We start from the raw sequence: 20,772 nt of genomic DNA on the forward strand, positions 1-20,772 counted from the left end.
GTGAAGCAGTTCATCATGCCCTCGGTTTTCCTTCATGTTTGTTACCGTCATGCTCTGATAGTCCAATGTGTGCAGCAAAGATGTCAATTACTGCTCTATAACTGCTTCTCTTAGAAGACACCAGCACAATTTTTCTCAGTATATAAAACACTGGCTTACATCTATCATTGTTTTGTACCTTTTTTGGAGCATTTTTTTACCCCCAAAGTAATAATGTCTATTCTGCCGTGCAGCGTGTTTATTAACCATTTGCACTATGTATGTCTATTTGTTAGAGAGGAGTAGAAAGAAGGCCAGAATAGATACGCATTTATAAAAAATGTGAATAAAAAAAAGTTACCATACATTTTTTGTTCCACATGCAGAATACAAGCTAGCCAGTTAGGCCCGATCCCATGGAAGAGCTACTGTATTGGAAATACCACTAGGTTCATCGCTTTGTGTTTTTTACATAAACCGACTAGCACTGGATGCTGATGCTTTTTTGAACCGCTGTCCGGTTCCCGGTTCTCCCCTCTGTGATGCAGTTCCATTGATTCTAATAGAGCTGTGTTACAGAGGGGAGAAGGTTTTGTCACACTGGGGGCCGGTGGGCCTATCCCTAGTGCTTCATGCCGGTGCTTGGGAATAGACTGGCACCGTGCATGGGAACCCGGTGGAGGTTCAAAAAAAGGACCATAGCATGGGCATGCCTGTGCCGGCGCCGGTCTGTTAATGTAAAAAACACAAAACGATGTACCTAGTGGTATATTCACCCGTACACCAAGACTCTCCTGGCCTTGAGTCCATGCCTTGATGGGTCACAGCACATTTGGTGGCATCAGGCTGGCTTACACACTGTTACGGTTATGTGTGCACCTGTTCAGAGCTCAGTACCGTCCTTTGCCCATCAAGTACTATACATATGACACTGCACTTTTGGGTATGATTCAGTGTGCATGTTCCCTACCAGTCTGAACTCTGTCTTATTTCAGCACTCGCTGTGTGGTGATTGACAGGTTCTCCACCGCACCCGTCTGTGTTCTTCTGCCTTAGCCGGGCTGCAGATGGTTTAGACTGAATAGGGATGGACAGTTGCCTTCTCTTCTTATCTCCATTCCCTGCCAGTCTGTGTTCTGTGTGGGCTGGATGTCAGAGGGCTGGTCCAATAACACTCTGGACCAGGCTCTGGCATTTCATATGAAATCCTCTTGCTCGCAATAGTCTCTTGTTACTAGAGCTGGCGTTTCATATTGGATTCTAGTGCTTGATATTCTGACCTCTTTGCCTGTCCTTCAGACCTCCATTTTTGCTGCTCTTCTTGTACTGTTCTGCTTTTTCCGGTTTGACCATCGCCCAGTTGCTGCAACCGCCTATGGTAGGGTTGGCAAGTAGGTGCGGATAGTCTTTAGGGGCCTAGCGCTAGGGCTCCCATTATCTGTCTGTCCCTGTATTCCATCCAGGTCCCGGGTTCCCTTACAGTTAGGCTTTATTGTTTTGGCAGATCAGTGCATAACACTGTGTGTTCCATATTGTCAGACAGAAGGGAGTTTATTAAAGGATTGTCAGGAATTGTCCTCTTTCCCTTTATGTGTATTAATATTTAGTTTCCACAGAAACCAGCATAACTAGAGAATTAATGAATATGAAATGCGTTCATTAGGCCGCTATTCCTCCAGTTTACGTCTTAATGATAATTTCATTTTCCGCGTATCTCTTGTATCTACCAAGTGATTGACTTAAAGGGCATTTGGCATCTCGGAACAGCAAAAGTGCCATGTTCCTCTGCAACCCTCATTCCGGGCTCTTGTCAAGTAATGTGATTTTATCATACACATGAAAATGACCTTAACATTCATAAATCTGCGGGAGCACAATGACTGTGCCATTTATTTTTCCCTTCGACGAGAGGAGGCCGGTTCGTCTGGCGTTAGCTTTTTATCAGATTCCTCTTTTATGTATATCCAAATCAATTTATTGTACATAAAATTTATTGGGATGGATGGCATGCGAGACAGCCAAGTCTATTGAGCAGACAGCAGCGGCAGGGTCACCGTGGTGCCTCTCCTCGTACTCCGCAGCTGTCAGCAGCCAGATTCCATTTGTGGATTAAATGTCTCATGCATTTCTAAACGATACTACGAAAATGAACAGGAGGTGGACTACTAACTATCGTGATAATAGGGTGTTCGGCTAATCTCAAAGAAATGCAATGCCCTTTCCCTATTTCCAACATTAATTTCAATATCGCTTTCAGATATGAAATTTAAAACGCACCCGTCAATTCTAAACGGCGGAAGCAGCTTCTTTGTCGGCTAATGAAAAGACCGACTATCGTAAGAGGCTCATGCATATGAATTCTGCCTCGTGGATATAAGCAGCAAACAGATAGATGTCATCCGGTTGGGGGGAATGGATTGGATACTTCCATAAGTAATTGACAGGACTACATTACCGGGAGGCTACAGAACTTACTAGGGTATTTTTAGAGTAGTGGGTAGAGACAATAAACAATTGAGCTTTTGAGCTACACTCAGGTGTACCTATAGATGGTGGAGATCCAGCTGCCATATTATTTAATAAATTGTGTGAATGGCCTCCATGTGATGTTTTATGTCCCCTGCAATGGCCATTGTAGTGTGTCAATTGTTAAAATGTTAAAATCTATTTAGGCTTTGATTTAAACACTGGTCTAAAGCCAGAAAATGGATCATAGCTTTGGGGTGAGATTGATATTTAAAAAGGTCTTCCAGGCAAAATTTGATTCAATATCAGCTTAGTATCAGATTGGCCGGGTGATGATACCTTACAGCCCTGCTGATCAGCTGTTTGGCTGAACCGTGATGCCAGAATACCCACTGAAACAGAGCAGGAAGCAGATGGCGCCGTACATTGTGCAGTGGCAAGGCTGGAGTACTGCAGCTCACTTCCCATTGAGGTGATTGAGAGCTATAATTTGCTTGAGTGAAAGAAAATTACAAATCTATAGAACTTACTAGGGATGATCGAACATCGGGAATTTTCAGGTTTGTTTGAACTCGAACAATCGCCTTTTTATTCCCGCTGTTCGATCATCTCTAGAACTTACCAGTTGATTAGAAATATATATTTTTTTAGAGTTCTCCTTTACCCAGTTTGTTTATTGTAACTATGGTGAATGGTAATGAGTCCATCCAGAAATCTTTCTCCATCCTGGTGAAAATCCAATCCAAAAGACTTTTCTCTTTCAGAACTGCTGGGGGAAGGTGGGGGAACATAACAACATGCACTCACCTCCCCGGCTCCAGGGCAGGGTCAGCTTGCCTCCACTCCGGACCCCTGGTCCCCGGCCGCTTCCAGGTCTGAGTGGGATCTAGGACGTGACGTTCCAAGCCCGCTCAGCCAGTCAGCGAGCGACCATAGCAGGGTCCCACTCTGTCGCTGACTAGCTGAGCAGGCCTGACAGCGTAATTTCCCACATCCCACTAGAAGTGTCCAGGAACCGGAGGACAGGTGCGGAGGACAGTGGACCCTGCTCTGGAGCCTAAGAGGTGAGTGTATGTTTCTATGTTCACCCACCTCTTCCACAGCATTAAAAAAAAAAAAAAGCCCATGTCTTCTCCATTAAGAAATAATCATAGGGAAAGTCACTGAAGAGTCGCCACGAACCCTAAATAAACAAATATAAACTAAATATTTAAGGAGCAGACAAATCACATATTATTATGGCAGCAAAATCCATAGAAGATATTGGGCCCCCATAACAAAGATCAAGATGGACCCTCATTGTAACGCCAGGTTTACCACCGAGGACAGGCATATCTGGAGCGTTTCCCTCCTCCTTGCTTACTAACAATGGCCGTTCTCTGCAGACCTAGACAAGACCTCTTCAAGATGCCCATAGGGACCGCATGGTCTTACTTTCTGGGACTTTCTAACTTGCCTCGTGGCAGTAAATAAAATAACCTCAGGGCCTGAAATCATGAATAGCTAATGCATGAAGAATACCTCTTACTGTTATGACTGCAATTTCCTTGCCTTTATTCTAAACTACAGAAATTGTCATTTTCAGTGCAACAAAATGTCTGCCATCTCTACCTTGTCGCTTTCTTTCTATACTGTTGTGAACATCAAAGAATGATGGCGAGAGAAATGGCACATTAGTTAATGCCTGACTTATTTTGGGGGTATTTTTTTGCAATTTTCTTCAGTGCCAAAGGAGAAAGAACTAGATTGTATTCAATTTATTTCGTGTTCCCATAGCAGGGAGGCAGCGAGAGGTTTTATGGAAATGACACCAGCTTCTGAAAATGTCCTCCTAGTAATTCTGCAATGTGAGCACAGGTCAAGGGAAGAACATAACTATGTGTAAAAGCTAAATAAGTCTCCATATTCCACTCCTTCCTGAACTACTACTCTTATATTCCTTTGAATTCATCAGCTATTTCTCACTTTACATAATGCACTATTATAGATATATGATGTCCTCCTGCGCAGTGAATGACCATCCTATCTCTTTTCTCTAGTTGGATAATCTTCTCCGAAATTCAGAGGTGAAGAGGGACTTTAGAAGCATACGAGTGCGGGACCTGGGACCGAGCAACTCCATCAGGGCCATAGTGGAGGCCCATTTTGATCCAGGTTTGTTCATTTAGACAGATGGTTATCCTTGCTCTGAGAATAACTTCATTGCCTGCTGTGTTTTATCTACATTTATCCAAGGATTTTCTTAATGTTAAAATTTGCTACGTAATCCTTTTGCATTTTTCTTACCATGCATCTTGTGTACATATTCATGCCATGCCCCGTTCCAGTATGAGGACTGGTAGTGGGGAAGACCCCGGCACTCACCAAGTAGTTCTGCTCATTTGTTATAATGCAATAAGCATCAGGTACAATAATGATGCGTTTATCAGCTTAATGGCCTTTATCAGCTTAATGGGAACCAATCATGCCAAAAACGTACCTAATGCTAAGGAAACGTACTGGTACACAGTGTCAAACTGGCCAAGCAGAGGACCAGAGGATCCTCCGGTACATCACCCAGCACCCTTCCCAAACATACTCTTGTAGAATGGGTCCCATGTACATATAAAATGCAATCTTAGTTTTATAGTCTCCTGCGCATGTGCAGTACAGTGGGAGAAGGTGTTGCTGTACTGCGCATGTGCAGCTCCCGGGTGATGTCACAAGAGCATAGTGCCTTTAGTCATGCCCAGAGGGGCGTGATTACGTCGCTGAAGCCCGCCCAGGACCATGACTAGCTGGAGGAGCCACACGTCCCGATCAGACTATTTGACTGGTAATTTACATACAGCGCAGGAGATTATAAAACCAAAATTGCGTTTTATATGTACATGGGACACAGGCTACAAGGGTATGTTTGGGAAGCATGTAACAGCAAGTTTCCTTAGCATTAGCTGTGTTTTTGGCGTGATTGGTTCCCTTTAAGGAGTACTCCTTAAGCTGATGAAGGCCACGTCCTTATTGTACCTGATGCTTATTGCACTATAAGAAATTAGCTGAACTACTTGGTGAGGGCCGGGTCTTCTCTACTACCTGTCTGGATACCCACCACCCAGAGCACCACTGACGGAAGTGCCGTCCTTTCCACATCTATCCCGTTCCACTATGAGACAGCTATTTGGGAATGATGACATGAATATATAGAATAGATTTCTATATTGCCCATCTTTAAGCTGTGGGGAGATTATATGATGTTATCATGTGCACAAGCATTTGATAAAAGAAACTTAATATAGTTTTGTATGAATTCTAGCAATGAAGAGCTACTGACGAGTTTGAGAAAGCTTCTCACTACCATCGACCCTTTAAAAGTTCAACATGGTACCTGTCAGATGGACAATAATTCATTGAATTGACTGCTTGGCCACCTTTCCCTTGTGTTCTCTTTTATGATACATACTCCAGCTTTCATACAGCTCACAGGGCTGACTGTGCCCCTTACCATATCTCTAATAGGTAGCGCATTGATTTTTTCTAATGGCGCCCTAAGCGGCCATCTACTTCGGGTAAAGAAAATACATCACTCACTCTGTACGTGCACTTACACCAACAAATGTGAACCTTTCAGCAGGAAACAATGCTTTAAATAAACCCATAGCCAGATAGAGCTTACTTTTTATATTTTAATACCCCATTCTGCTCTATTGTTAAAATGTACAATTTTTTTTTTATTAATATGCAAATGAGGCTCAATTGTCCAGGGGGTGTTCCTCAGCACGGCAGGAGCCCAGGTAAGTCCAGCCCATTTCCCCTTTATCTAGAACCTGTCAGTCAAACAGGGTAGGTGAAAACCAAAACAGGACAGTGATAAGGAGGAGATGGGCTGGACCTGCCTGGGCTCTTGGGGGAACTCCCCCTGGACATTTGAGCTTTATTTGCATATTATCGAATAAGCTTATGGAGAACACACTTGAAGGCATACCTGATGAGAAGCCCTATCCAGCCATGGGCTTATTTACACCCCTGATTTCCAGCTGAAAGATCAACTCTAAGCTCAGAAATAAAATACATAAGCCTGTTGTAGTAGAGCAGAGACATAATGCTGCCTTCCTCTGATGTCTCCGGCATGGCACTGATGTCCCCGGGGAGCAGTTCCGCCACAAGTGCAGCATTACAGTATGTTGTCTCATTGCATCGGGCAGCTGGTGCATGTATATGAGGTAATTGGCAGAGCGCTCTGATGTATAATGTCAGTATAATACGGTCTGGTTGCATTGATTCCTCTTCTCTGATTTAGCAACAAGCCTAAATGCCTTGGATGTGCAGGCAGCTTTACTGGCAAGACTCAAGAGCACTAAGAAGAAGGCAATCACTGTAAAGAAGCCAATTCAGGACAACGTGAAGTTCTTGGACTTTGGTGAGATCCCTGGTACATGGTCCTGCTTTATTCTCAACTCTAGAACCCTCGTAATGTTGAAATGTCAATATTTGCACTTTGCGTTTCTCATGGTAGACGTGGTATTCTGGCCCCTGGCTCTAACAGATGAATGAATATAGAGACATTAATCTCACTGATGGGATGCTGGCCGGTGCCGGCTGAAAGACTTTTCTATGGAAAGGTCAAGCTTGGGTGTCCAGAGAAATAAAAGCAGACTGAGACAGTAGTTTGCCATGCTACTATCCGATTCACAATGACTACAACAATCCTCTGGTGTTCTCATTAACCTGTTTTGTAGAGGACATGACGGAGCAGATACAAGTACAGCATCTTGTAATAGCTGGCAAACGTTCTGTTGGTAGTGTAACGTATCACACGGCCACATGTACTATGGCTTCAGGGCAGGATCATGCATCATCTCCAAGTCAATAGAAATAAGAGATTTACCATGATATTTACTTCTTCTTCTTTATTATAAATTGAAAATTGTGCCTGTTTTTGTTTTACTTTTTCATAGTTTATCTCTTGGTCTAGTATGTATTTACATTAAGGGATTATCCAGGGTTAGAAAAAAACATGCCTGCTTTCTTACAGAAACAGCACCACTCTTGTTTCTAGTTTGGGTTTGCAATTAAAGGGGTAGTCCAGCAAAAATCTTTTTTTTCTTTTCTTGTTTTTTTAATCAACTGGTTTCAGAAAGTTATATAGATTTGTAATTTACTTCTGTTTAAAAATCTTACTTATCAGCTGCTGTATGTCCTGCAGGAAGTGTTTTTTTTTTCTTTTCAGTCTGACACTCTGCTTTCTGCTGCCACCCCTGTCCGAGACAGGAACTGTCTAGAGCAGGAGAGGTTTTCTATGGGGATTTGCTGCTGTGAACAGTTTCTGTGTCGGACAGAGGTGGCAGCAGAGAGCACCACTTCCTGCAGGACATACAGCAGTTGATAATTAAAGGAAGGTTTGAAATTTTTAAACAGAAGTAAATTACAAATCTATATAACTATCTGACACCAGTCGATTTGAAAGAAAAAGATTTTCGCCGAAGTACCCCTTTAAGCGTTATTTACTTTAATGAAACTGTGTGGCAAAACCAAACCCAAACTGGAGACAGGAGTCGTGTTTTTTCTGGAAGAAAGCAGTCATGTTTTTCTAAGCCTGGATAACCCCTTTTACCTAAACCAGGCACTAAAACCAAATCATTATGTGCAGTGAATGGTACAGCTGGTGGTGGGGTAGGGTAACATAAGCCATGAATACAAAGTGTAAGAATACATGCATTACAGATTTATCCAGGTCAGAAATATCCTGGATGCTCCCACTAGTAGTACCAGTTCTATACATGGTTATCTATTATTGTCTATTATTCAATCCCTTATGCAGCCTTTTTTTTTTTTATTTCCACTATTGGGGAAAGTATCAATAGACATATCTATGGTAACAATTTACACAAAACAATAGTCTCACATCTGCCCAACATCTCGATGATCCTTGTCTAGCTGAATCTATAGTAAGAACCCGACTCTTATTGACACACACATTAGAGCATTAGTAGGGTAGGATATGAATATAGCATTGGTATTGTTAGATTGACTCTAATCTATTTTTAGACAATGGATGTTCTATGTATTGTTCAGCATTAACTACAAATCACATGCACATTGTTCCAAAACCAACGACACTCCTGTCCTCAGATTGTGTGTGGTATAACAATCTAGCTCCATTCACATCCATGGAACTGTGCTGCAATACCACACATAAGCTGAGAACAAGAGTGGTGCTGTTTGTTTTGTAATCTAATCACATTAGTCACGAAATTTTCAATGTCTGCAAGTATGTTTTGCACCAAATCTTCCAAGTTGTTATACAACAAGGCTTTGACAACTGAAATCTTTAGCGAAATCTGAAATGTTGATGCATTTACAATATTGAGGAACACCAGAGATTCCTGCTTTTAGATTTTCATTAACTAGTTAAGGAAACATCTGGGTCCAGCCATCATTCGCAGGTCATGGGGTCAGTGGAGCAGACAGTACAGAATGAACGTGTGTAGCAGAAGATGCTAGACAGTATGATTTATGTCCACTCCCACAAGGTCTCTGCCACCTGAGGCAAGATACTCATCTTACCTCCTGACAAATACAGCCCCACAGCTACCAATCGTATTGGGATAAATTAAATATTTAAGGACAGTCCAAAAGGAATTCTGTGACATTAAGGGTGCGTTCACACCTACAGGATCCGCAGCAGATCTGCAGCACATCCGCAGCAGATTTGATGGTGCAGATTTGATTAAATGAAATGAAAATCTGAAAAATTAAATGAAATCTGCTGCGGATCCGCTGCAGATCTGCAGCAGAAAATCAGCTGCGGATCCGGTAAGTGTGAACGTACCCTTATGGTATTTTTAGATTATTCATCCCAAAAGTAAATTAAATAAATTCAGACCTCAATACCAACTACATGAAATTGTCATTTTTGTTGTTATATGTTATCACTACTGTATGTTTAACTCAAAATTTTCTTCTTAGATTGGATTCCCGCTATGGTCACAACTACTACAACAACAGCAGCAACTACCAGCACCCTAGCAACTACCAGCATTGTAACAACCACTATGCCAGCTCTGGCTACCACAACCATGGCCACTAATACACCAAGAAGAACTACAACTGTGAAGACCACTCCAGTGCCACTGCTCCAGCACCCAGCCACTACAGTGAGAATGACTACACGAAGACCGGCTACTACCACCAAGAGGCCCATGACCACTGCTCCTGCTCAACCAAGACGGAAACCATCCCGTGGTCCTGCCCCAGCTAAAAAACCAACACGCCCATGTGATTCACATCCATGCATGCACGGTGGTACCTGCGAAGATGATGGAAAAGAGTTTACCTGCAGCTGCCCGGCAGGAAAGGGTGGAGCTGTCTGTGAAAAAAGTAAGAACAAATGTCATTGAATTCAGTGCTTTAAAGTGATTTTTCTCTGTATGTAATGGCATATTGCTAAGATCATGGGCAATCTTGGGTGACCATGGTGTTAGGCAGGGGGACAGGAATACACACAGAGAGGTGAAGCCCTGAAGCTGGCACCCGCCCTGCTGTCCCTGCCCAATTGCCTTGAAAGGCCTAAATGGTAGCAGACAACTGGTTGACAGTCCCTAGTCCTTGCTGAGTGTAACACAGAAAAATACAAGACAATACACAACACAATAAGGGCAAGGTCGGAAGTCCAAGTCAGAAACCAAACAAGCAGATCATGTCCAAGGGGTGGTAAAGGGTCAATAGCAGAAGTCAGGTAACTAAAATACGAATGTACGAAAAATGCTAGATACACTAGTAAACTAGGCCCTATCTCAGGCAAGGAATGTGGGACAAGGGAAGGTACCAGCCCAGCCCCAGGTGTCATCGGGGCTGAGGCTCCAGGTCAAGCCCAAATGCTGACAGCTCACTGTCAGTAACAATCACTTGTCAGCTGTCAGTAACAATCACTTATTTCAAACACCCTTGCCAATCAGCCAGTGGCGGTGAAACCCCAGCCGCGGCTACATAAAAGTACCGCAGCGCTGCCAAAAGCAGGCCAAAGGCTAGGAACGCTGTTGGCGTGCCCCTAGCAACCGGCCTAACCGGTTACTATGGACACCTTTGGCGCCTACAAGTCTGGCAGAGCCTGACACATGGCTTTGTTTACAGTAGGTCCAGGTTCGCAAATCCTCAAACACTCCATTGGCTGGAGAAGAACCAGGGCTGCCTGGAAAACATGGACACCTATTGCCTATGGCTGTATTCATGTTTTCCAGGCAGATCTAGGGCTGCATCTATCTTCTCCAGCCACTGGGAGTCAAATCCTGAGTGTTCAGGAGTTTGTGAACCCGAACTTACCATGAATTTGCTCATTTTTAGTGGTTGTCCAAGAGGGTCACTATGCAGCGAGTAAGCCAAGGGGACTTGAGAGCCCCAGATATCAGACTCCTATTGATCCCAATGGTATGCCATATAAATATAAACTATAAATATCAACTTAAAGGGGTAGTGCGGCGGTAAAAAATTATTCACAGAATAACACACATTACAAAGTTATACAACTTTGTAATGTATGTTATGTCTGTGAATGGCCCCCTTTCCCGTGTCCCACCACCCCCACCCGTGTACCCGGAAGTGTAGTGCTTTATACATACCTGATCCGTGCCGACACAGTTATGCTCAGCCAATCGCGGCTGAGCAGCTGATGACGCGGCCGGCACTCGGGAAGATCGAAGGTGTTCGGGCCGGCCGGCCGAAGATGACGTTTGGCACAAGATGGCGGACGCGTGTCGGCACGGATCAGGTATGTATAATGCACTACACTTCCGGGTACACGGGTGGGGGTGGTGGGACATGGGGAAGGGGGCCATTCACAGACATAACATACATTACAAAGTTGTATAACTTTGTAATGTGTGTTATTTTGTGAATAATTTTTTACCGCCGCACTACCCCTTTAAAGTAAAGAATACATTCATCAAATATGGACCATACAATTTACTTTTATTACTATGGTTAAGAAAAGCTATCCAACTCAAATAGACTTCAATGCGGGCAATGAATAACAATATAAGGCGTATTATTTCTTTTTATGCTGGAAAACATGCAAATATCTTACATTAGAACCATGAAAGAAACCTAATATTAAAAATAAAAAAATTAAATTAAAAAAACAAAACAACTTTGGTTGAAATGTGGACAAGTTTTGTAATATTCACAGTATTTTTTGAAGCCTTTCACAAACAATATGTTAATATTATGAGATTTCCATAGTAAGATTACAGCCTTTTTTTTCCCAGCGTAAAGGATATGAGAGATGTGTTATGGGCGGCTTTATTAAAATGCAAAAGAGGCAAATGTTTCCATCTTTTTTATCCACAAACCTCTGCTTATAAAATTATTTAGTAATTTACAATGGGAAATTGTCGCCCTAGCCTCAGTCCAACATTACTTGGCTCTAACAATAATATAACCCACCGGTCTCATGGTTTATAAATCCTCATTAAATATGTATATAATCTGTGTCCTTTAGGCCTCTGTCTGCCTGGTATACATCAGTATACTGCAGAAAGTGAAGCATGGAATAGACTGTGCTTATTCTATTGACTGGATATTGCAAAAAACGTGTAGATATAATTTTAGCCTCTTTAACAGATTCGTTCTGAGCTTTTTTATCAAGTATAGGTGATGGTTGTGATAAACAGATGCCTAACATTTACAGCCGTCATCCATGGACTATAATGGCGTATATTTAATGGCTATGACATGAAAAAGCTACTAAACTGATCCTATTTGTTCTATGGGTGATGGATCCACTCTTTAGGTGGTCATACATCTTCAATAACTGATGGCTGAACAATCAGTTATCTCTTCCGCCCAGCACCTTTACCCCCATAGGATGGGTTCATACTGAGGAATTTTCGCGGACAATGTCCGCGGAATTCCGCTGTCTGTCCGCGCACCTTTCCGCCGGCCCATAGAATGGTGTCTATGGAGCCAGCGAAAAGGTGCGTGGACAGACAGCGGAACCCACCCTTATATAGGAACGCTTGGCACGTACAGAGCTCCGTCTGCGGCTTGTGTCTTCCAGAGCAAACTGACATCACCACCAACTAGTGGGGACTTTTAGGCAGCTAAACGGAGGCCAAATAGCCAACCAATCCAATTTTGAAAACCATTACTCAAAGGAGTTATCCCAAGATGCAAACTTATCCCCTATCTTCAGAATAGCTAGCTGATTGGAGTGGATCCAACCACTTGGATCCCCACTGATCCCCATAATGTAGGAATGAATGAATGGAGTGGCAGAACTCATGCAGGGCCAACCCTCCATTTATACTCTATGGGGCTTCTAAACACTTCTAGACCCCCCACTGATCAGTCAGTTATTCTCTGTCCTGTGCATCTTGGGATAATCCCTTTAACCTATTATTAATGCATACAGAATAACACACTACATCTGTATTGTAGATATCCATTACTTCATCCCTGGATTTGGAGGCAAGTCTTACCTGGCATTTAAGATGATGAAGGCATACCACACTGTACGCATAGCGATGGAGTTCCGCTCCTCCGAGCAGAACGGTCTTCTCCTCTACAATGGCCAGATACGTGGAAAGGATTTCATCTCTCTGGCAGTCGTAAATGGATTTGTGGAGCTCAGGTGATTCTATTTTTTTTCTCTCTTATATATCCACCCGTTCTATATGTTATATATCATATTGTGCATTATTCTTAATTATTAGTAAATTTTGCTACTTAACACTTTACTTATATGGTTAAATATTCTCTGGTTTTCTATACTTGTTAACCCACTGTGCCCTCCATCAATACCCTGTCTTTGTGCTTTGTCAGGTTTAATACTGGGTCTGGAACTGGAATCATTACTAGTAAAGTACCTGTGGAACCTGGCAAATGGCACCAGCTTGTGGTAAACCGTAACCGCCGTAGTGGTATGCTGTCTGTGGATGGAGAAGCACACGTGAACGGAGAAAGTCCATCGGGTACGGACGGCCTGAACCTTGATACGGACCTGTTCATAGGAGGAGCTCCTGAAGACCAGATAAGTGTGTACGTATTGGATAAGATAAGACATTGTACTGGTCCATTACCACTACATCTACATCTCTACATTACCTCTACATCTACATCTCTACATCTCTACATTACCTTTACATCTACATCTCTACATTACCTCTACATCTACATCTCTACATTACCTTTACATCTACATCTCTAACCTTTGGTTCATCTTATGTTGCTATACTACGATTCCCTGGTGAAGGTCCCACCAACTGAAGGCCATCGTAGAAGCCCATCATAGAGTATCAATAGCCTACGATACATCACACAGCCAGTGGCTTCTCAGCTGTTGCAAAACTACAATTCCCATGATGCCCTGACAGTCCATGGAAATTGTAGTTTTGCAACAGCTGGAGAGCCACAGGTTGGGGAACACTTCATTAGAGGTATGTTAGCTTACTAATAAAGCCAGGGCTCCGGGTTACCATAGTAGCGTTATTATTTCTGTCAAGTCAATGCTCGGTTTACGTTCGTAAAATCCACTATATAAAATTTGTGCGAGATCATCAAGTGTCGGCTCCGATGTCACTGACGTTATAAGTTTTCCCGAATGTCACAGTCGTGAACATCAGCATACCTAATTTCAAAAGCCCGGAGCTACAGACTTTCTTTAGAAAAAATGAATTTACAGTAAATGATGCTTTAGGTGTCAGATCTGATGATGTCACCTCCATGACAGCTGTAATCATGCTCAGCTATGTATAGAATAGGAAATAAGAGTGACTGCTCATGAAATCTTCAGCTTGCGTTATCCCATACTACCTACCTGATGCCTGCAAGAAAAATGACTGGAGGCTATGAGGTTATTACTGTTCCAGATATATGAATAATAAAGTATTTCAGCCCGCAGTAAACTTGGCACACGAGGAATGAGATGATGCACCCCGCTGCATGGCTATTTGGGAAGCCTATTTGAATTTCCAATATTGTTCTGCTATTTTTCTTGGAATTGTTGAAATTTATGTCATAACCCCTTAGCTGCCAAGGAACCCAGTGCTGACTGGCTCGGCAGAGATGCTGCTACGTCATTTATATAACCCTGCTTCTTCACGCAGGGTGGCGGAACGGACTTCTGTGTCAACTGGCCTCAAGGGTTGCATCCGAATCCTAGATGTGAACAATCAAGTGTACGCCTTACAAGAGGGCGGAGCAGATGTCTTGTATGGAAGCGGTGTGGGCGAATGCGGAAACAACCCGTGTCAACCCAACCCTTGTCACAATGGAGCTGTGTGCCAAGTCAAAGAAGCAGGGATGTTCCACTGCCAGTGCCTACATGGCTATACAGGTAAACTATATGATTGATATGCAGTATGACTAACAGTAGCATTAACAGTAGACTGAAATGCCCCATAGATGAAACAAGGCAACTAGCATTAACCCATTATGACACCCAACAGGTTTGCTTTTGAGACATTCTCAAAGGTATTGTCTAAGTAGCCCAGAGGGATCTGGACTCTACTGCTAGAGTCCTGATGTGGGTGAAGAGGCAGCCAGTATGAGGCATCAACACAGGGGCATAACTAGAAATGCATGGACCCCCTAGCAAACTTTTGATTGGGCCCTCTTTCTGACTGACCACTAAGCCGTCAAATGTAGTCATAACTTTATAACTGCAAGCGCTCTTCAGGAACGCTTGCAGTTAAAGGGACATTTGCAGAACCCGGGAGGTCCGCTCGGCCACCTGGTGCTGCAAATGATGACAGTTCGGGGGCCCAGTGTATTGCAGCAGCAGGCCCCATAGCAGCCGCTATTACTGCTACAGTGGTAGTTACCCCTCTGCATCAACAGCAATAGGAGAGACAATATGTACAGAGGATCAGGCAGAAACAGAGTTGAGATGGTGGGCAGATATCATACAAAGGGTCCAGAAAGTTTTTGCAGAACACATTAAATGAAACAATAGACAGACTAGGAACGTTTGGTCAAGCAAGGAGATCAGGGTGGAGTTAACGGTAAAAAGCAGGGATAAGAGGGATTGTGTTGGCCTTAGAAGCAACAGGAGACAGGAGAGGGATAACTGGCCAGTAGCATGCTGGTGTGTAGTAACCTAGCGGCTGTTTCTGCTGGGAGGTGACGACATGCCGCCAGTATAGACAATAGATCACTATGAAAGGTCATGCACAGACCTGTTATTTACAATGGAAAGTCCAACTAAAATGCTGTTTCACTGCCTCTCAGTGTTAGTCGGTATTGTTACCTTCATGAGAAAACAGGACAAAAAGTCTATTTAGTCCATTCAATAATATGGCCAAACCTCACTAGACATGACCGATCCATCTCTTGGGGTGTGAAGAAGTTGCAAGCTAACTTTATATACAACCCAAAACCGAATACCAGTCATCTTTCAATTTTTTATTGACCATCTTGTTCACAATTTTCAATGACCCTTTGAAGGGCAAAAGTAGATTTTACCCAATGTGAGCACAGACCTCTACCGTCAGTGACTTGTGTTCCTCTATCTTTTAATGGATAGCCCCCCTTCTCGGCCATTTATCATATAGCTGTAAAGACGAAACCTTACAGGGACAACACCGGATGATGAATATGTGTTGAGTCACGCTGGTGTTATTTCCTGTGCTTTCAGGACCCACATGTGCAGATGAACGGAACCCCTGCGACCCCAACCCCTGCCATGTGTCAGCTACCTGCCTGGTGCTGCCAGAAGGTGGAGCCAAGTGTGAATGCCCAATGGGCAGAGAGGGAGAATTCTGTGAGAAGGGTAAGTTATACGCTCACAAGCCAACATTCTCAATGCCGGCTGGTTTCACCTATAAATCGTTTGCAGATCTATTTCTGGGCTGGAGAAACATTAGTAATATTGATACAGAGCTTAACTTTATGTTCATGTTAATGGACTGAGGGTCATGTTATCTCGCTTGGCTTTGCATGGGTAAATAGCGATACAGACTGCTCGGAGCATAATCACACCGGATTAGTGAGACTGTCAATTTCAATAGCACACCTCTTGATGGCACAAACACTGAACGTATAAGACATCATTGTACGCGAGCACCCTGCAATGCTTGGAAGGCAGCCAGCTTTTGCGTCTGCAGTTACTCAGTCCTGTGTATAGCACTTGAAGTCTCATCATATGGTAAAGCAGCAGGTTACACCAGAAGGTATCGGACCATTTGTGAGAGGCAGCTGTGCTTATTTTATACCTATCCTCTTTTTTTTCACAGTCAGCGACCAGGATCTAAATTTGCCATTCCTACCTCATTTTAATGGCTACTCCTATTTGGAATTGAAGGGACTCCAGACATTTGCCACTGATATAACGTAAGTGATCTGCAATTTGTTTGGTTTATGTTCTTAGTTTTGTTTGCATTTAGCATTAGGAACCTTGGCATTGAGCCTGAAACACATGCGGACATGATTTGACTCCATTAAGAAGCCTTAGAACATGATTGGCCGAGCCAAAAACTTACAAGAAAGGGAATGTACCCATTTGGAGGTTGTCTTTGTTGGTTGTTGCCCTTGGTAAGAGCTTTGTGATACTCTCCTTAAAGGGGAACTCCAGTTACATTTTTTTCTTTTACATCAGCTGGTTTTAGAAAGTTATATAGGTTTGTAATTTTACTTCTATTTAATAATCTGAAGTCTTTCTGTACTTATCAGTGGCTGTATGTCATGTAGGAAGTGGTGCCACCTCTGTCCATGGCAGGAACTGACACCGCTTTAAAAAGAAGTAATTTACAAATCTGTATAACTTTCTAGCATCAGTTGATTTGAAAGATAAAAAGAATTTCAATAGAGGACCCATTTTAGGAGAAACATTACCCCTTAGGTACACCAACAATAGGCCTCTCTGCAGCAAGCCAACACCTTACTGTGTACCAACAGCTGTCTCTAAATGGGTAACACTCCCTTCTGCAGAGTTTCTGGCTTGATTATTAAAGGAGAAGTCCAGCTTGATTATTAAAGTATTATATTGCCCCCCAAAAGTTATACAGATTCCCAAAATACACTTATTACAGGAAATGCTTATAAAGTGCTTTTTCCCAGCACTTACTACTACATCAAGGTTTCACTTCCTGGATAATATGGTGATGTCACGACCCGACTCCCAGAGCTTTGCGGGCTGTGGCTGCTGGAGAGGATGATGGCAGGGGGATGCTCAGTGTCCCTCCAGTGACCAGTGTCCCCCTGCCATCATCCTCTCCAGCAGCCAGAGCCGGCACAGCTCTGGAAGTCGGGTCGTGACATCACCATTTTATCCAGGAAGTGACATCACCATTTTATCCAGGAAGTGAAGCCTTGATGCAGTAGTAGGTGCAGGGACAAAAGCACTTTATAAGCATTTCCGGTAATAAGTGTATATTGGGGACTTGTACACCTTTTGGGGGGCAATACAATACTTTAATAAAAAATTTTGCCAGACTTCTTTAAATCACAAGTCATGTTCTAAGGCTTCTTAATGCAATCAAGCACTGAGTTCAGGAAGAAACTACTTCTAAAAGGTGGTGTCAGGGAGCTGCTTTACATTTCTCTCAGAATTCCCACTGAAACATGAAGGGCTTTTACGTCTCCACATGTCTTTATAACACTCTCCTCAAAAAGAAACATTACCCCTTTCTCCCAAAAGAAAATATTGAGAGGTATTATGAGAAGAGGCTAAAAACAAGCAATATAAGGGATTATTTTTTGACAATTCTGACAACATCAGTTCAGCAAATACATACAGGCTTTACCCTCCAAATATAACTGGCACCTGAACTTACAAAATGAATAAATTTCCATCCAGTTTACATAAAGGATCATGGATTTGGGAACATTTTCTAGTTTACAAAATTCTACAACGGGGTTGGGGAACCTTTGCCTTTATAGCTGTTGCAAAACTACATTTCCCATCATGCCTGGCTGTACAGGCATGATGGGAATTGTTGTTTTGCAACAGCTGGAGGGCCGAAGGTTCCCCATCCCTGTTCTGTATAGTTGTAGAACACTTTGGGGGGGGTCTTAATTTATCAAGATCAGCATATTCATACACCGGCCTTCTTTTCCCCAGCCAAATTCACTAAGAGTTGCAGGACTCTTAGTAGATTGACCAACCTGGTGTAGATGTAAATGAGGTGCAGGAGGAGGCCACACACCCCTACCGACCCATCAGGTGAGGGGGTCCCCAGCAGGCGTGCACCAGGAAGATGAGGTGAATGTGTGCCTTCTGCCTGGTGTAGGCCTCGGACGCAACGATAAATCCCCCCCTAAACGTCTTATTGATAACACTCCCACCATAACCTATTCTACATCTCTTCCCTCAGTGACAAACTCGCCATTGAAGTCGTCTTTCTGGCCAGCAACCCCAACGGACTCCTCTTTTACAACGGGCAGAAAACAGATGGCAAAGGCGACTTTGTATCTTTGGCCTTACACGACGGACATCTGGAGTATCGATACGATCTCGGAAAAGGAGCAGCTGTCATTAGGTACACTATAAAAGATGGCTCACACCTGCCGCTTGTGTCTTTATGGCATAGGCCTCAACTCTCAAAGTTTTCAAGCTTCTTTTTATAGTTTTTTAAATAATATCTCTATTACTATAATAAGCGGAAAGGGGGGGGGGAGGTGTAAGATGAAGACACAAAGTTCTTAGCAATAACTAGAAATTGCCTTCGGAAATTAGCAAAGCGAAGAAAGGAACAGCCAAAACAATTGCTACATGGAATCACTCAAATTATTATAATCAACTACTCATTAGCACAAAAAACTCCCAAGAATACATGTAATAGTAATTGCAGCATTATGGCTGAAACACGTAATAATCTTACATTATATTCAATATGCAAACAGTTCTTGAATGGAACAATGTAGTCCTCCCCGAGAAGCCAGAATGACGTGGGAGGGACAGACTGACAGCTTTTATATGTACTTTCTAAAGCAACACGGTCAGAAATATGACTTAATATACGGACCCCATGACTGTATTCTCCATCTGACGGGGCCACTCCAGGTGGGAAAGGTATTACTGAGAATTGGAAGACTAAAGAACAAAGGCGATGGGCTTAGAAGTTTTGTATGAGATCAGTAATAAGTTAGTCAAAGTGGGTTAATACCATGTTTCAGACCGCAGGGGGGACTCATATTTACCCACTAATATTTGTGTTTTTTATCATATTCTATAATTATGTTATCGACTGCAGAACTCTACACATAAGGACTGTGTATTGTCACTGTATAGGGAGGAATCATTATGGAAATCATAGGGATTTATTAGATTTTGAATTAATTTGTTAATCTTCAAAAATGCTTAATTTTAAAATGAGAAGCAGTGAGAAGGGGTATGCTGGATATTATTATTATTATTATTATTATTATTATTATTATTATTATTATTATTTTATTTTTTTTTTAAATCAACTGATGTCAGAAAGTTATATAGATTGTAAATTACATTTAAACATTCAATTTCTTCTGTTCTTCAAAATACTTCAAAATAGAAGTAGTGTATTCTTTCCAGTCTGACACAGTGCTCTCTGCTGCCACCTCTGTCCATGTCAGGAACTGCTCAGAGCAATAGAGGTTTTCTATGGGGATTTGCTACTGCTCTGGACAGTTCCTGACAAGGACAGAGGTGGCAGCAGAGAGCACTGTGTTAGTCTTCCTGAACACACTCTGCCTCCTATATCCTTCCTCAGCCATGTACTCACTATAAACTTGTCTGGGCAGCAAGTCACCTGATGTAATTTACTTCTATTTAAAAATGTCCCATACTTATCAGCTACTGTTTGTGCTGCAAGAAGTGGTGTTTTATATTTAGTCTGACACAATTCTCTCTGCTGACATCTCTGCCCAAGACAGGAACTGTCCAGAGCAGGAGTGGTTTTCTATGGGGATTTTGCTGCTGCTCTGTACAGTTCCTGCCTCAGACAGAAGTGGCAGCAGAGAGCACTGTGTCAGACTGAAAATAAAACACCACTTCCAGCAGCACATACAGCAGCTAATAAGTATGGGTAGACTTAAGATTTTTAAATAGAAGTAAATTACAAATGTATATAACTTTCTGAAACCAGTTAATTTGAAAGAGAAAGATTTTTGCTGGTGTACCCCTCTAAGATATAAAACAAAGTCTCTTATCAGATTTGTGCATCCATTTCAGCCCGTTTCTAATTGTAAATCTGTCTCCCGTTGTCTTCAAGGGCAATGTGTACTCCACATAAAAAAAATGCATACTGTAATGCGGAGTTCCATAAAGATTTTGAAGTGGAATTTTCAGGGTTTTTTTCAGCAAGCTCTATGGTTCCTCAGTGGCTGCTGTAAATAAAAGCTATATTGTCCTTAGAGGATTCAAAAACCCATATAAACCCA

The 20,772-nt window shown here is 42.6% G+C and overlaps 1 protein-coding gene across 2 annotated transcripts in view; it reads left to right on the plus strand.

The window, feature by feature from the left end:
• Window positions 1-20,772, plus strand: part of AGRN (agrin) — a 352,404-nt gene that overhangs the window by 306,150 nt on the left and 25,482 nt on the right. Inside the window, exons 21-29 of one of the 2 annotated variants that reach the window (XM_069948832.1) lie at window positions 4,485-4,599; window positions 6,722-6,853; window positions 9,391-9,801; window positions 12,856-13,048; window positions 13,240-13,455; window positions 14,523-14,752; window positions 16,052-16,186; window positions 16,650-16,746; window positions 18,729-18,893. In XM_069948832.1, coding sequence (XP_069804933.1) covers window positions 4,485-4,599; window positions 6,722-6,853; window positions 9,391-9,801; window positions 12,856-13,048; window positions 13,240-13,455; window positions 14,523-14,752; window positions 16,052-16,186; window positions 16,650-16,746; window positions 18,729-18,893 — 1,694 coding nt within the window. The remainder of the gene's footprint in view (window positions 1-4,484; window positions 4,600-6,721; window positions 6,854-9,390; window positions 9,802-12,855; window positions 13,049-13,239; window positions 13,456-14,522; window positions 14,753-16,051; window positions 16,187-16,649; window positions 16,747-18,728; window positions 18,894-20,772) is intronic. The other variant, XM_069948833.1, reaches the window with a different exon arrangement.

Source organism: Dendropsophus ebraccatus, chromosome 12 (genome assembly GCF_027789765.1).
Source record: "Dendropsophus ebraccatus isolate aDenEbr1 chromosome 12, aDenEbr1.pat, whole genome shotgun sequence".
Classification (NCBI taxonomy): domain Eukaryota; kingdom Metazoa; phylum Chordata; class Amphibia; order Anura; family Hylidae; genus Dendropsophus; species Dendropsophus ebraccatus.